Source organism: Oculina patagonica, chromosome 1 (assembly GCF_052425735.1).
Source record: "Oculina patagonica isolate OP01 chromosome 1, crgOcupat, whole genome shotgun sequence".
Classification (NCBI taxonomy): domain Eukaryota; kingdom Metazoa; phylum Cnidaria; class Anthozoa; order Scleractinia; family Oculinidae; genus Oculina; species Oculina patagonica.
The window spans coordinates 13225979-13242257 of NC_135758.1; the positions used below are offsets into that span (position 1 = coordinate 13225979).

A 16279-nucleotide genomic window follows, 5' to 3' on the forward strand; every position below is an offset into this window, starting at 1 on the left:
GTAGTGTATGAAAGGCATTTTATAGAACTGAATAAAAAATTAGAAACTTTGATAAAGGTTATTTCAAAGATTTATTTTGCCTGATTTTGAAGGGTTTCAGGAGTTTTAAAGAGTGCTGGTAAACGGCTGTATGTTGTTTGTGATTACGGATCTTATTTAGTTTCGAACGCTCTAATTTTTGAAAGGTTAAAACAGGTTAAAACCGGGCGGTTTCATGAGTTTTTTGGGTAGAAAGGTACGGTGGTGGTCAAAAAAAAAAAAGTTTAGAAAGGAATGACTGTAGTAGCACGTAAGTCGGAGGTTTGCGTGAGTCACGGGGTATAGTATGCGTGAGCTGGATTTCCGGCGTCACAACGGCATGTTTTGTTTACTGAAAGATACACTCGACGTTTAGTTAGCTTAGTCGGCTTGGGAAACTATTTTAAAAATGAATGTTGTAATAGTTAATTAATAGTAATCTAGAATTAACCCACTCTCGATTGGAGTCTGTTCTGGATTCGCGCTACCTTTTCGCCGCGAAGGAATTTTGTAAAATTTCGCTAGTGGAAAGAGGTACTGTAAGAACAGTATCAATAACTCAAAAAGAGGAACTTCTTTGTAGCTCTGAATTAAGACGTATGATAAAATTTTAGAATAAGAAACTTTCGATATATGGTTTTCATATTGTTTTTGTCAATTTCCTTTTGTGGCAGATTTTTTGAGAATCAGCTTTTCTTTCGTGTGATGACAGACACAGGACAGAACGAGAGGTGGATGAGAAAGATGCCGAAGATGAATATATAGGCACCGAAAAACGACAAGAACCGTCAAGGACTTATCTTTAGAGGGCGGGGAGTTTTGGCATACTGTATTTTGAGGACTGGACTGGACTAGTAAAACGCGGACTAGTAAATCGCGGAATTGTAAAACGCGGACTAGTATAACGCGGACTAGTAAAACGCGGACTTGTAAAACGCGGACTAGTAAAACGCGGACTCAGGTAAAACGCGGACTTGTAAAAGGCGGACTAGTAAAACGCGGACTAGTAAAACGCGGACTTGTAAAACGCGGACTTGTAAAACGAGGGCTTGTTAAGCACGGACTTGTAGAGCGCGGACTTGTAAAACAAGCGCTTGTAAATCGGATAAAACTAAACGGTTTAGCGAGCGAAACAATTTGTGTTTGAAGCTCTTGTGTGTTTCTTCGACGGCATATTTCTAGCTTTTTTGAGCACTCTATGGTCTGTTTTAGCGTGGAGATGTTTTTGCAGTATAGCACATGTTCGTTCTGCAAACCCCTACTAAAACAACGGGATTGATGCTATGAGTTGTGTGCATATGTTTCTTTCTTTCCACTACTTGACGTCTGTTGAGTGCAGTCGTTTTTATTGCTCGCACGAGGTAGAACGGGGCCCGTCCAGAAATCAACAGTCAATCGTAAATAAAGGTGACGGGCCTACACGACTCCTACGTTCGTGACATTAGAATATTTGCCGTTAAATGTTTAAATTCGGTCTTTCGACCTTATTTGCTTCTGACTTCTTTCTGAGGGTACGGTTTTAATTTGGGGGCAGTATGTGGTAAATAAAGGTGACGGGCCTACACGACTCCTACGTTCGTGACATTAGAACATTTGCCGTTATATGTTCAAATTCGGTCTTTCGACCATATTTGCTTCTGACTTCTTTCTGAGGTTACTGTTTTTTTGAGACATTATGTATTGAAGAGAGCCGTAAGATGATTGTGGCCAAGGAATTCGAAGTGTCTAGAGGCGTTTTACAAGTCCGCGTTTTACTAGTCCGCGTTTTACTAGTCCAGTCCAGTCTACAAGTTAAAGACACAGCAAGACCACCCCACTGTGAATTGCCATAGCACAGACAAAATTATAGTCAATATCTTATGTGTTTTTAAGAGAATTACATAAGAACCAAGGCATGTCTTGTCTTGCCTTACATTGACATGCAATAATTTGGAAATGCTAAGCTCGTAACAGTTTAAGACAGAATCCATCAGGAATTTGAGTAACATTAATTTTAGTTACGCAAAAATTGAGCACCAGAATAATTTAAATCCTTTTGTTCTTTCATACCTTGTTAAAGGCTTGACATGTGATAACACCAACATAACACCAACAACAGTTCTTTATCAGTGGGGATTGAAGAAAAAAATGGAAACATCATCACACAGTTGACCCCCATGCAAAAACACTCCAGGATGTCACGGGGCTGTTTGGTGTCCGTCTGCCAATTTCTAACTTCAAATTCCAATGTTAAATTCACATTAAATTTTCAATATTTCTTAGTTGTCTAAATTTTACTAATTCTTTTAAAAAAACTATCACCTGCCAAACATCCCCAAAAATCACTCAAAAAATTACAAAATACCGCAATACATAGATACATGGGATGAGTGAAGTTTCCTTGGATTCCTTGAAACACCAACAAGATATTTCCGTTTAAGGTGGCTGATAATGGGTTTCAGTATTTTCCAGTCCTTATACTTTGGTTCAGGACTAAAAGCCTTCATCAATTGCTATTACAGTAATGGTATGAAACAAATGTTCAATCATTCATCAACAAGTTGTGATCATTTTCTTGACAATAGTAGTTCCCCGGTAAACAGTTGTAGTACTGTCCCATCAAAGTGCAATGCCTGGAAAATACCGAAAAGCACACGACCTTCAGGTGAAACCGCACCTTACAGTATTACCAATACACTGCACTTTGCTAAGTCTTAAAACTTTACATTGTCTATTCGTCTACTTCAATCGTTTATTTGTATTGTGTGAGATACATTTATAAATTGAAACCATCATGTCTTTAAGTAATAATGCAATCTCGACAACGTTCTAGATATTATATTATGCACACTAATACAGCTCATGCAAGCCCTGTGACTTACACAAACACAGTCGGACTGAGTGCTTAACTTAAGTAACTGCTTCGTGGTTTCTGCTGTACTGAACCCTGCCTTTCAAGGCAAAGCGCCCGATTTTAAGCTTCTCAAGCTTCTCAATGTTCTTGTTGAGCTTACTTTCCGGCTCGGTGTTTTTTTCCGTAACTTGTACCGAAATTTCACTTTCTATCGCCGTGCAATTTGTGCTGTTAGGAACTGGACGTTTTAAATTAACTGACGCTAAAAGCTCGTTTTCATTCTCGTTTTCAGGTCAAAGAAGATGTCAGGGTCAAGACAAAACCCGAGAAAAACGTTCGGGAATAGTGTTCGGCCATATTGGGTCGATGGCGTGACATTTCCTCCGTACATCTGGACTCTAATAAAGTACACTGTTTCATCCAATCAGAGCGCGCGTTATATGAAAGCTTAATTATAAAGTATAATCGAGAAAGGAATAATTGAAACCCCGATATAGATAGAACTGAAGGGAGTCAAGTTTGGGCTGTTATCACACGAGTGATTTAAACAGAATTGGACGACACGAAATTCTGTTACTAATAAATCATAAGTGTAAAAAAGATCTGACGAAGGAATTTAAACAAAGAAAAAAATCTCTTGGAAAAGCCATTTCTGAAAAGTTTTAGTAGAGGAAGAGTATTCTGTCACAAAAACACGCTCGCGGCAACGTGAATTTTGCCATTGGAGACCAACCTTGGACAGCTCAAAATGGCGGCAGGCTGAGATGAAAAGTGGCAATAGAGTGGTAACATCCTTTGACCAGATGATGAGGCGCTTTAATGTAATATTCCGTTACTTTTAAGTTAATTTTGCATCGGAGATATTGCGACCTTAGAACTATTGATACTGTTTTGAACCAAGTATTTCAATACCCTCGAGTTACTGGGACAGCTATCGACAAATCCAGGAAACTTAATAAAATAAACTTAACTCAGCCGGCCGTGACACAGAAAAATTAACCACGTCCCCGATCCCAAAACCCGGTTATTTAGCAGTAAGAAGAAGTTCTTGAGTGAGACTTCCGGTATTCCTTAGAGTACTTGTGATTGGTTGAAAACGATTTGCCAAAAATAGTTTGACCTCGTACCCAGGGTCTCTCTTGCACGCTACACGTGTTAATCCCAACGTGACTTTGCTGGCACGTGTATGTGAACATTTTTGCAAATGCGGGCCGATTTTTAACTAACAGACTTCAAAACCAAACGGGCAACCTCAGGAAAGACGTTTCCGTTCATCTGATTAATTCGCAATCTAGTTTGACTCAGTACTACCTAGACATATGATCAGCACAAAGTTAAGAACTGAGTGCTGTCAGTGCGTGCTATCTAACAGGTCTCTGCTTAAAATTTTCAACGTGATTAAAGATGAGACACGTGCAGTTACTCTTTTCATTTGCGTTACGTTTAAATTTCATGTTGTTTTCGTGACCTTCAATTGTTGATGTTTCAAAACTCCGCCTATTAGTTTATACTCGTGCAGGGTCAAAGAAGCTCACAAATCTTTGGTGTTGATGTTCGCAGGCTAGCTACAGCTGCAGTGATTTTGCTGGCGGTTACTTGCTTGTCTCGCTCGTCAACGATGAACCAGCCATCTCTCGATGGTCAACCAGCAACTGAACGAGTCAGTTTAAATTTATATGGCTGCCAGACTGGGAGATCCCAAAACAGCTTCAGGGTCGGCCAGGGGGGTAAGTGGCATTCCAATATATCCAGAACTAAAACTTACAATGAAGGAAAAGAAAAACAAAAAATTGACATAAAAGTGGCCGAATGGCGGTAGACAGTATTCTAAGATAAAAAGATAACAAAAACTGCACTATAGGTGTCAGTCTCTACCCTGTTTGATGTAATGTTTACAAAACCAAAGCATAGGCATACATTCAGGCGAAGCTGAAGGGTCGGCCAGGGATTTTAGGTACACGGTATACAGGAGGATTTTAAATTGGGTATTCATCAGTATATTTACGCTTAACTGTGTTATACTGTGTTTTATACCATGCCATAGAAAATACAGCCAATCAGAATACAGGAAAGCCGTTGTATATTCGACGGTATTTAACCCAACCTTCCCATCGTGCGCTGCGATCTTATTCTCGATGAAATTTAGTGAGCATATTTTCTATGGCATGGTATAAAATAGTTACACAACACTTTCTCGTGGTATACTATGGAATATCCCACTTGTCACTTGTATTTTCTTCGCATACACACTCGCCTTAAGGCTCGTGTGTATACCGAGAAAATACAAGTGACTCGTGGGATATTCCATAGTATACCACTCGAAAGCGTTGCATAACTAGTATATATTACGCTAATATGCTGTGTTTCCAAATTTTGGTATTTTGTATGATTTTGAGAGAACATTTTAGGTATACTGGGTTCATATTTTAACATTTTTATTTCCATGTTGTGACTAGAAACTCATCAGCGAAAAACGTGATTTGTCTTGATGGCAAGCCTTGAAACACGTGACTTCCGACAAACTAAGAAGGACTGCCGCGCATGCCTTGGCTACAGGACCTCTGGAAATCCTTATGTTTTTCAGTTCATTGCCATGAACATCGACTGGAATGATGAAAACCTTGTCTGAGAAGTCAGCGAGCGAGTCTTATTACACCACAAACGATGAAACACAAGAACATCCTGAGAATATGACTTGCTTAAGCAACTACGAGGAACTGCAACGGTGACACAATCAATATTGTAAAGGAGGTTTCTTCTGCTAATTACAACGACTCCTGGCAAGCTGAGCCGGATTGAACGCTAGACTATTTATGAACAGCTACGACAGTACAAGAAACACAAATGATACAACAGCAATTCTTGGAAAATATCCACCGACAGCAATTCATGACAATCCGTGTTGGTCCAAATTCAGGTCAATTGTCCTCTGTTCCATTTGAAATGGAACAGAAGACGATTGACTTAAATTTAGACAACTCATTGATAATTACTTATTAATTGCTTGACTAATATTTTCTTCTAACAGAAACATCATTTGTTTTCCTTCTCATGTGGGGAAACTTGAAACTGTTAAAATACAATAAATACTCAGTGAAATGTTTTGTGTGCGTGGCAATGAGTCCACACGATACGTGAACGTCAAGATCTGTTTATTTCGCCAGTTTTGTTCCTGAAACTTGAACAACTGAGGCCAGCTTTCACAGATTAATGAAGGAACTCTTGTGAACTTTTTCCCCAGTGCTCAGAAGCATGCGCTGGGCCCAAAGGATTCACGAGAGTCTCTTTGCTGTGTCCCAGACAACTTGTGTTGGCGCTTCGCCTAACTCACACACACAAAAAAATATTAGAGCATTCGTTTGCTGTGGTCGCAAACTTCGACGGAAAGCGTGTTGTGTTCGAAATGTATATGTAGCTCTTTCTATCAAGCCCAAGTTCAATGGAAATAGAGCAATTCTATCATTCTTAAATGGCAATTTTCACTTAACTCGTGGTGGTGATTGAGCCGAGGAAGATGTCATCCTCGTGCGACTTACTAATAACTGCAGATACGCTGTTCACTGATGTGAATAAAACTACAACAACTAATGGCCTACAAAGATGGCTGTAAAATATATCAGTTTGTAAGCCAAATTTACAACATCCAAATGTGCCAAGAGAACGGCCACTAGATTACTATGTTTAGTGAAAGTGACGCCAGCCGAGTTTAGAACTGCAGCCATTGTTTTGGGAACATCTTTGAACGAAGTGTCTAAAATTCTTTCGTCCAAATAACCGAGATGGACCTTGTTTAAATCGAATAGAAGGTTTTGATGTAAGACAGTAAGTTAACAATACAACAGATATTTCGATCACGCAATTATTGATGTGAAAGTTGTGCACCTTCTCCGAGGAATAACTCATTTGAATAAGGGTGAATTTCACTAATTGATATTTGTTTGGTGTGATGGAGAACACTCTTCGGTTTTAACACGAAAGCAATATCACTCCTTCGAACTTAACACTATTTTTAGCAGAACAAGACTGAAATATATAGTCTAACCAATGTGCTATTTAGGCTAACCTGAATGGCTCGCATGGCTCTCATGACTCGCGAGGCATGTGAGCCATGCGAGCCAGAAATCCCTAATCCCAATAAAAGGCTAACCGCAAGCTAACTGTAGGCTAACCAGAGTGCTATTTAGGCTAACCGAAGTGCTATTTAGGCTAACCAACGTGCTATTTAGGCTAACCGAAATGGCTCGCATGGCTCGCTGGCTCACACATTGGCAACACCCGTCAATGATGCGAGCGATAATAATATCAAGGGGTCATCGAGAATGCCTATAAGTTCCATTCTTCATGTTCGAAGCGGGCTTCATCTTTCAACTTTCAACTTTACTGCTTCCATCACCTAATACAATATTTGTGTTATATCTAAACTGGTTCATGCAAAACAGTGATGAGGGAGTCTATAGAAAAAAAATAAATACTAAGAATTCGGTTTGTTTTGAATGATAACTAAAAGGCGAACTTGCAAATATCACGTTGCACGAGTGTTTATCATGTGACAACATCGCATTTTTTAATTTTGTCGACAAATTTAAAGATCACCCGCAAATTGAAAGTTGAAAGTTGAAGGTTGAAAAGACGTTGTGGTTTCTTTGTTCTGTTTATTCGTGACGATGTTAAATAGAAATAAAGGTTTACGTTTAGAGGAGACTTGTGTAAGTTCTCTGGTCAGTATTTTGTAACGAGGTGTACCAGTATCATATTTTACTCTTGTTGAAGGCAACTTTATGAAGTGTATTATATTATGCACTGAGGTCAACTGTGGGTCAGGAAAAACAATATGTATTCCGCATCGTCGGATTGGCAAAAGATTAATGTAGATTAGCCCAAGGTCGTTCTGAATGGCGTGACTGTGTATGTTCTATGCTCCTCCCACGAACTACAAGGCGAAGTATACTGCTCCGTGATAACTGTTACTGCAACGACTACAGCAGCAAGAAGTAACTGGAGAAACTTTAGCTAGTTTCGTATTGATAAAGGAAAGCTAAGGAATTCCTAAGATGATAAAAGGTAGGTCTGCAATTTGTAAAAGCTACAGAAATCCGGTCATTCGCAAAAGCTGAAGACAGATAATAATTCACTTGCCATAATTCGACACACACTGCGTGTTTTGTTGTGTACACTGCGTGTTTTGTTGTGTACACTGCGTGTTTTAACAAATTGATCGTGCGTTTCAAATTTAAATGTATCAGGCAATGTTTTTTGCTTCTTCTCAGGTAAAAGGCGCTTTCACCGTGCAACATTTCTTTGGCGGCCGAATCTGTTTATTGCGTAATCCTTTGTTCAACATACCTGAAACGATCGGAGATTGCAGAGAAACTGTTCATTGGTGATGAGGAAATTCAGTAAATGAGTTACTCCCCGAGCCAGCGAACATCCAACGAGCAAGGCGTGACTCCAGAGATACTGCAAAAAATTGAAACCTCGAGGCCGGGCTGTCTTTGGGTTACAGATTCTACAGAAACTGATTAAATGTTCTCACAGAGAAAGGAAATGAAGGCATGCAATTGATAATGTGATCATTTACACTGGCTGTTACTGGCATCCGAGTAACATTTGCCTGTGCTCAGTCAACGCATTTTCTGTTCATCTCACGACAACACACTGCTCAATTGTGAGAAGAATATATAGGACATTTTGAAGCGGGAGGATTCAAAACGGCGACTAAACTGGCAGGCCCAAACAAATTTACTTCACTGGCTGCAAGTGGACGGTTCATCAGATCCAAGAAGTGATCCATAAGTTGCTCAGAATGTCTTGAGCTCGGAGAGTTTAATAAAATTGACTGTCTGTACTAAAAGGCTGCTCCACAGAGGCAAAATTGAGGTAATTAAATCACAATGCTAGTCATATTCAGTGTCATATCAAGGGAGAAGAAGGATTTCGTGATAGCTTTTTCCTATGAGAACCGAACGTTTTACTATTTCCGGACATTGAGATATGTGTTAATTGTCCTTGTAAAGATCTGTGAATTCTGTAACTGTTTGTGGATAAGTTATGGCCGGGATTTTCTCGCGTTTGTTGACTTGGCAATGATTGACTGAATATAAGAGAAAATACGTTTCGCAGTTTAGGGATTCTCGGAAGTATTTACTGACAAGTAAATATGGATTAGAGACAAAGAAATGGTAAGTTGTATCAATTCTAGCTAATTCTCTAAGTGCGAGGCGAGCTCAATTTAGTGGATTTGACTGCATTATGAACCTTTTTACTTCAGTCTTGTTTTCAGGACAAAATATGCGGATATGTTTTTATTACAAACAGTTTTCTTGTTTGCAATTCCCTTGGTAAACGTTTGCTTGATCGAAGAACTGGAAGTAATGAAAACAGGTAAGGGCGAAAACGAGATTTTCCAAGCTATTTACACAAGTTAATCGACCCGATTTACAGATAAAACAATGGGCTTTTTTCTCCTTCTCTTGGCATAGAAGAATCAAGCAATTTAGAAAAGTAAAAATAACAGAAAGAAACTTGGACTTTCCGCAAGATTCTAGAACACATCAATGAAGTACGGAGTGACTCGAACGGACGGTTCATGGCTCTCATAGCGTGAGACAATGCGTTACGGCTTTCGTAGCTTTCGGAGGAAATTACAAGTTCTTGGTGATATTTTGAGAATTCTTCCTTTTTAAAATTCTCTCTCAGTTTTTCAACTGCCCTTACTCCTGATTTTTCTTTTTCTTTAGGAAAATGCTAATCCGAAGAGTCTTATATTCACCAAGGAGATGTTGACTAAGTGCGCCATCTCTGATATTTTGTTAACGTCTTAGAATTGAACGGTACTCCTGTCGGTCTAGTGATGCATTTAGCTTTCGTTCTTGCTGTAAAGTACTTTAATTTTCGCTCGAGCGCATGATTTGCACTGAACTCAGGTAAATGGATACTTGTAAATTCCGATACGCTGACGGGAGTAGTTGCACGAAGAAGACCTTTCAGGTCAGTCTTCATTGTTTTGCGCAATTCAGAGATGTGATGTTATATGTTGTAAACGCGTCGTGTATAATGCCTTTATAAGGTTTCAGATTAAATGGAACTGGAGATAGTTTTCCACAAACGAGTCAAGTAACCAGCGAAGTTCAGCCTTGCTCTTTCGCTTATAATCTGTACGGCGAACTCAGACTAACTGAAATCAGAGCGATTATGGCCGACTTTGTGCAAATTGATGCCATTGTGAAGGAATGTGGGTATTTTCGCAAAAACAAGTTGCAAATAAAACATTTTCTTGTCCATGCACTTTACTGAAGAGAAACGAATGCTTAAAATTGTCCATGGAAATGGTTTGGAAGAGCGATATTATAAATGTCAAGCTTTCGTGAATGCTGCTTCTTGATTTTTCGGCTTACTGATGCCGAGGCATTCTGTTACATACGGATAATATAGCACACGCGACAACACTGCAGACGTGCGAGGCCATAGTTCCTTGGGTCATTTTATCTGTTTCTGTAAAGATGCGCAGTCCTTCGCATGGCCATTGAATCAATATGCTACCACTGCTCGTGGACAAATTGAATTTCTCGACTTCAAACAAATTGAAAGGACTGAAATAACTATCCTGCGAGATCGATAACTGTATTAAGCAAACAATTAAGCGAGTTTATCCACAGAAATGGTATACATTTCGGCGCTCACGGCATACACTATCGAAATTCAAGTAAAATAGCAACAATTTTGATCTCCTTAATTGCCAGCAATTTAGTAAAAAGCGCATTTAGAGAGAGAAAGAAGTGATTTATTGTCCGTTTTCCGTTCAACAATTGCAAAGGACACTTGGGAGCGCATCTCAGAAAAGCTTAGAACGAATGCGCGCTTCTGTGAGAAGTGAACAGTGGATATTTCGATTATTTAGGACCCAACTGAACTCAAAAAAATCGTCAAACTGTACCTCTACTAAGCAAAATTGTTAAAAGGTTGATTTCAAAGTGTATTTTATTCGTGAAATTAACTCTTCTCAAGGTAGTGTTTCAGAATTATTGTAAGCACATAAGAGAAGTATTTCATAATTTCTTCTTCACGTCGAATTGAGTTAGCCACGGGCTCGCTGTACTTTTATTTCATTTGTCTGTTCTTGTAGTATCATGTCCATGAAATAAAGGAATTAACTATTTGAGCTTATTTGCCAAAAGTATGGTTATTCCAGTTAGTCAAAGCAACCTTCAATTCTTACCATGGAGCGATATGAGGTAGTCACGGAGAAGGGGAGTAATATTCATGGTTTCAGAAACGTCTCGGCTTCACGTTAAGCAAAAGAGAGGCCAGTGGTCCTGCTCTTTAAGAATTTCTTTTGCTTCTAGTAGTGCAACAATTTTACTCTGTCGTTTCTGTCAAAAACAGAAGCTGTCTGTGTGGAAATTGACTCTGCACAGAAGCAGAACATCTTTTATGTTAACGTACCTGCATCAGCTTGATGTTACCGTGTGTACATGCACTCATACCGCACGATTCAGTTTAATTAACCTTTTGATCAAAATTAATTTACCTGGATTACGCACAGTTTATGGGGACAATATATTAAACAACATTGAAATGTTGTACTATTCTTAAGGGAGGTCCGAGGAGACCTAATTACTGGTCGCGTGAAACTGGTCGCGTGAAGACGTGATTGCAACGGGGCCCCAGGGTCTACTGTTAGCTAAGTTAGGGGTGACACATCCATTGGTATGTATTCTATGAATTAAAGCAGATTAAATAATGAACAAAAGCTATACCTGGAGTAAAAAGAATGGTGAACAACAACTCTGCCTTCAAGTGGGCCCTGGCTTCCTCTGCGTAGCAAGAAAGTAACTCACGTCACTTGCTCGTTTCTCTCCCCTTTATCAACTCTTATGACTGATTGGCTAGCGAAATCAAATTATAGTATCGTAATAGGACCAAATGGTGCTTAACTTCGGCTCCATTTATTACAGAAGGGGAGAGCCTTTATGACGCTTCTGAAAATCTATTTATAAAACAGCTAAGAGTGTAAATGATCTCTAATTGGCTGCAAACTGTAAGTTCATTTACCGTTAACTTCGTAACAGTGCAAATTTGAAAATTGCATGCTTTCAAAATGTTTCATTTGGGATCAAGTGAAAAGTTTACAGTGCTAACATTTTAAACGATATTTTTGGAATCACTAACAAGAAGGTCAACAAACAACTAGTTTTGTTAGTAAGCCTGTTCCCATTGGCTGAAAATCGTTAAGTATACTGAAGCCAAGTCGTCAAGCGCAGTTTTGGCGATTAGGTTTGGAAAACGTTTTGAAGCATGACACTGAAAGATTTTGGAAAGTAAATCTCTGTAAACTAGAATATTGGAAGTTAGTGAAATTGGAATAGTTTACAAAACTGAGAAGAAATGTCATCAACAGAATGTTTTCTTGTTTACTTTACTAGGGCCACAGGTTTGTCAGCTTCCTCTGTCCATACCTTTACTTACTTAATCCTCTCCGTGCCAAGTAGCACATAAGGTTGTAACCAACGAATGTCAATGCTGTCTGTCTGATGACCACCGTTGAATCTGGCTCCAGTTCATCTAACCTGTGTCATCTCTTTTCCACTGACCTTCTCCATGTCACTTTGGGATGGCATTTGGGACCATTGTTTTTAAATGTCCTATCCACTGCCACCTTTTCCTTTTAATCTCAATGGATAGTGCTGGTGGTGCTGTGTTGGGTCTGCGGTAAATGTTTTCATTGGAAATGGCTCTTGGCCAGATCCTGGGTATTTTCTTGTTTGGAAAACATCTATCTTGTGACATATGTATTGCGAGACTTTCCAGGATTCTGCACCATAAAGGAGGACATCAAGAACATTGTTTTTGAAAATCTTTAGTTTGGTCTCGGTGGTGATCTTTGAAGACTTTCAGATGCTCTGAAGTTTGCAAACACCCTTCTTGCCTTGGATAATACGTGTATAACGTCAATTTCAGAATTTCCATCGGTTGTTATCTTGCTGTCCAGATAGACGAATTCTTCTACTTCCTCGATGATATGGTCTCTAACAATAACTGGTTGATTTTAATTTTGCATTGATCTTCATTAGTTTTGTTTTTGTTGAGTCCGACCTGTCTGCCGATTGAGGTCACGTCATTATTTTCCTTTGGACGTCTTGGTGGCAATGCACAAGCAACACAATGTCATTTGCAAAGCCTAGATCTTGAAGGGTATCCGTTAGGTTATTCCTGTTCTGGCATTCATGATTGTTTCCTTCATGAGCCAGTCTTTGCAATTTCATGAAGCTGTTTAATTAAAATGTCACAGCCACATTAAAGTCTTTAATACTTGACTTTGGGTTCGTCTTTTAGACGTTTTAAAGTGCATGTCCTTTTTTGATCGGTTGCACGTGATGTCACAGATTAAGATTTCGCCAAAACATGTTTACGTACGCGTGCAATCACACCATAAACATCACGCAAACTTTTTAATTTCACAAGTGATCAAAACATCTTTGTATTCATCCTCGCAGTAGGAAGCAACAAACCTCAGCTATGGTAAACGACGAAAACTAAATCTCTTACTGATAACACGTCATCGGTAATGTTGAGATTATCATTCAGTCACGTGTCCCCTGTTAGAAAACATGCAGCGGCAGACTGTCTCGTGTTTTCGCTATTTTTCAGTCCACATTCATGCATGCACGTGAACGCAGGTTATACAAACATCGACGCACGTGAACTCTCAAACTCTTTCCCAATCTCCTTCCTATTTGTAATTTAGGGCCCTGGGGCGAAGTTGCTGCGTTCGGTCCCAGGCTTAATTTCCGCCGTTCAGCCGATCTGATCAAGTGAAAACAAGAAAGGGCTTTTAACTCAGCATCTTTGACGACTGCGAGGTGTTTTAATCCGTACCTCTTCGAATGTGCATGATTGACAGCCGAATTTTCGGATATCCAAGTTGCATGTTGACAATTGTGTTCTACCGTAAAATCTGCAAATGGCCCCAGGATGGAGAATTTAAACCAAGAACATCCTGATTTCAAATTATACTGGCTGCTTTAAGTGTTACTTGCGTGCATAGCTGCTATCTTTCGACATCCATCTTTTGACGTTCTGTTTGAAATCAGGGATTCAGAAGGTGATGCATACTGCTGTTTGTTTCATGCAAAGGAGCCCACAAGTTCGGAAGGTCATGCTCTAGTGGGCTTTGATTGGTGGATTTCCATCCGTCTTGTTTGTTTAGCATGTCAAAATCTGGATGTTGGAAAATAGCAGCTATTCACCTAGAACACTGAAAGCAGGTGTAAGTGCACTGTCTAAAACCAGTTGAGTGAGCCTAATTTTGGCTCAGTAAAAGCAGCCAAATAAGTTTTATTTATGCTTTATTTCAGCATGCAAACGAAGATGTAGAAAAGATGTTTCTTGGTAACAAGTGTGATATGGATGATAGAAGAGTTGTCAGCAAAGAACGAGGGGAACAGGTGAGTGAAGGGACTCAGTTACTGATTCTGTAGCATTTTGAAGTTGCTAGAGAACACTATTTCAGGTGAATGTGTTACAGTCGAACCTCGATTATCCTGACTCGTTGGGACTTGGGTAAATAGTCGGGATAATCGCGAGACGGGATAATAAAAAAAAATGAATATTAGTGAGAGAGAAATGCAAACAAAACAAATGCAGTGAAGGAAATTATTAACTGGGCAGAGCGCCAGTATTTTATTGTGTGAGAACATTAATTATCTAGTATAGGGAAGATGCTTTCGCTATTTCAACTTACCAAGCACTTAAACAAAGAATATGTTGCTTCACCAACCCTTGCCAATTTCCTCTCCCTGCTTTCCTCTCCCTCTTCCTTCTCTCCTTTCCCTCCCTCCTTTCATCCTTCAGAAACAAACTGCTCTAAATGTTTTCACGAACACTAACATTTTTTATTTGTAAACTGATTACCAATAGTTAAACCAGCTAATTAAAACTTTGCTTATCATAGATTGCCAAAGAACATGGCATTCGGTTCTTGGAAACAAGCGCCAAAACCAACGTCAACATAGAAAAGGCATTTTACAATCTAGCCGAAGATATTCTTAAGAAACAATTGAGCAAGGACAACGAGGAAACTTCTCAAAACATTCATGTTAGCAATACACAAGAGAAGAAGAACTATATTTTTGTTTAACAATTCACTAGAATGTACAGTCAATCCAAGTGAATGAGGGAGGGACTTAAGAGAAAATTTCGACTCAGACTGAGCCGGAGGTGGCACAAAAATTCAAAATCAGAATTCTAGATGCCGCCCACAAAAAGCATATGTTAGGCCTATAAACGTGGTGGGATTTTTTTATTCAAATATTTCTTCGACCGGTCAAAAACTTACAAAACCGTTATGAACCCCAGTGACTTCTAAAGCACACAAAATAAACATGACTCATACCGTGTCGTAAACTTCGCGCTGGTTCATTCGCATTTAATGAAATCCCGTTTTTGAGCCTAGAAATGTACTATTGAAGTGTTTATAAGTCATTTGAGTCCAATCTTTTCTCTCTAAGTTAATTCTGAAGGTCACGGCGAGCCGCTGAAAATCACTATCACTTGTGATGATCGAGGGCTATAATATTATCAGGAGAGACAGAAAAAGGCATGCAGGGGGTGTTTGTATTTATATAAAGCATAGTATTGATTATAATCTTCATTCTATTGTTGATCTTAATAACATTGAGGCCTTATGCTTAGATATTCGGAAAGAAAATTGTAAGTCTTTCTTCGTCTTATGTTGCTACAGACCACCCAGCTCAGATAATACTTTTTTCACCTCGCTAGAAGCTATTATTGCCAAATTAGATTCTTCTGGAAATGAAATTATTTTGATGGGTGATTTAAATTGTAATTTATTGGCTTCTAATCCTAATAGCAACACCAAAAACCTCAACTATATTGCGGAGCTATTTCAGCTGCACCAGCTGTTAAAAGAACCCACACGTATTACTGAGTCCTCTAGGACTTTAATTGATGTTATATATACTAATAATCTCAAGCATATAGTTGACAGTGGAATTATCCACTTGGGAATTAGTGATCACAGCCTTGTTTATTTAATTAGAAAAATCTCAGTTCCTACAAAATTTAAGCATAGGTATATAACTTACAGAAGCTACAAGAAATTTAACTCTAGTAGTTTTAGAGAGGAACTGAGTCAACTGCCTTGGGAAATATTAGCTGATTATTCAGATCCCAACCTCATGTGGGCCAAATGGAAAGAACTATTTCTTACTGTAGCTAACAAACATGCACCCATAAAGTCTGGACGAGTGCGTAATAAGAACTCACCTTGGATAAATTCTGAAATTGAGACAAATAAGGCAATTCGTTAATGATGATACTCTTATAACTATTTATAATTCCCTTATCCAGCCATCTTTTGACTATTGTGATTTGGTATGGGATAATTTATCTAAAGGTCAAGCAACCAGA

General features: G+C 39.0%; 2 protein-coding genes and 2 long non-coding RNA genes across 4 annotated transcripts in view; 3 read left to right on the plus strand and 1 right to left on the minus strand.

Moving 5' to 3' along the window:
* Window positions 1-11668, minus strand: part of LOC144657482 (segmentation protein paired-like) — a 56941-nt gene extending 45273 nt beyond the window's left edge. Inside the window, exon 1 of the mRNA XM_078517829.1 lies at window positions 11602-11668. The gene's annotated coding sequence lies outside the window, so the exon portion shown is untranslated. The remainder of the gene's footprint in view (window positions 1-11601) is intronic.
* LOC144657529 (uncharacterized) overlaps window positions 1-16279 on the plus strand; it is a 59394-nt gene that overhangs the window by 31115 nt on the left and 12000 nt on the right. The window lies entirely within an intron of this gene.
* LOC144648733 (uncharacterized) lies at window positions 3626-5953 on the plus strand. Its single transcript, XR_013569759.1, has 2 exons — window positions 3626-4578; window positions 5308-5953. It is a non-coding gene; the product is annotated as an uncharacterized LOC144648733 (long non-coding RNA).
* LOC144636651 (ras-related protein Rab-10-like) lies at window positions 14073-15066 on the plus strand. The gene is made up of 3 exons (XM_078495843.1): window positions 14073-14117; window positions 14206-14295; window positions 14802-15066. The coding sequence occupies exons 1-3, from the start codon at window positions 14073-14075 to the stop codon at window positions 14985-14987; spliced, it is 321 nt and encodes a 106-aa protein (XP_078351969.1). The 3' UTR covers window positions 14988-15066.

Excerpts from the sequence above, each read along its gene's own strand:
- LOC144636651 (XM_078495843.1), top strand. The coding sequence starts at position 14,073 with ATGTTGGAAAATAGCAGCTATTCACCTAGAACACTGAAAGCAGGT. Across the intron at positions 14,118-14,205 it reads CTAGAACACTGAAAGCAGGT|CATGCAAACGAAGATGTAGA; the intron begins GTAAGTGCACTG and ends GCTTTATTTCAG. Across the intron at positions 14,296-14,801 it reads GCAAAGAACGAGGGGAACAG|ATTGCCAAAGAACATGGCAT; the intron begins GTGAGTGAAGGG and ends TGCTTATCATAG.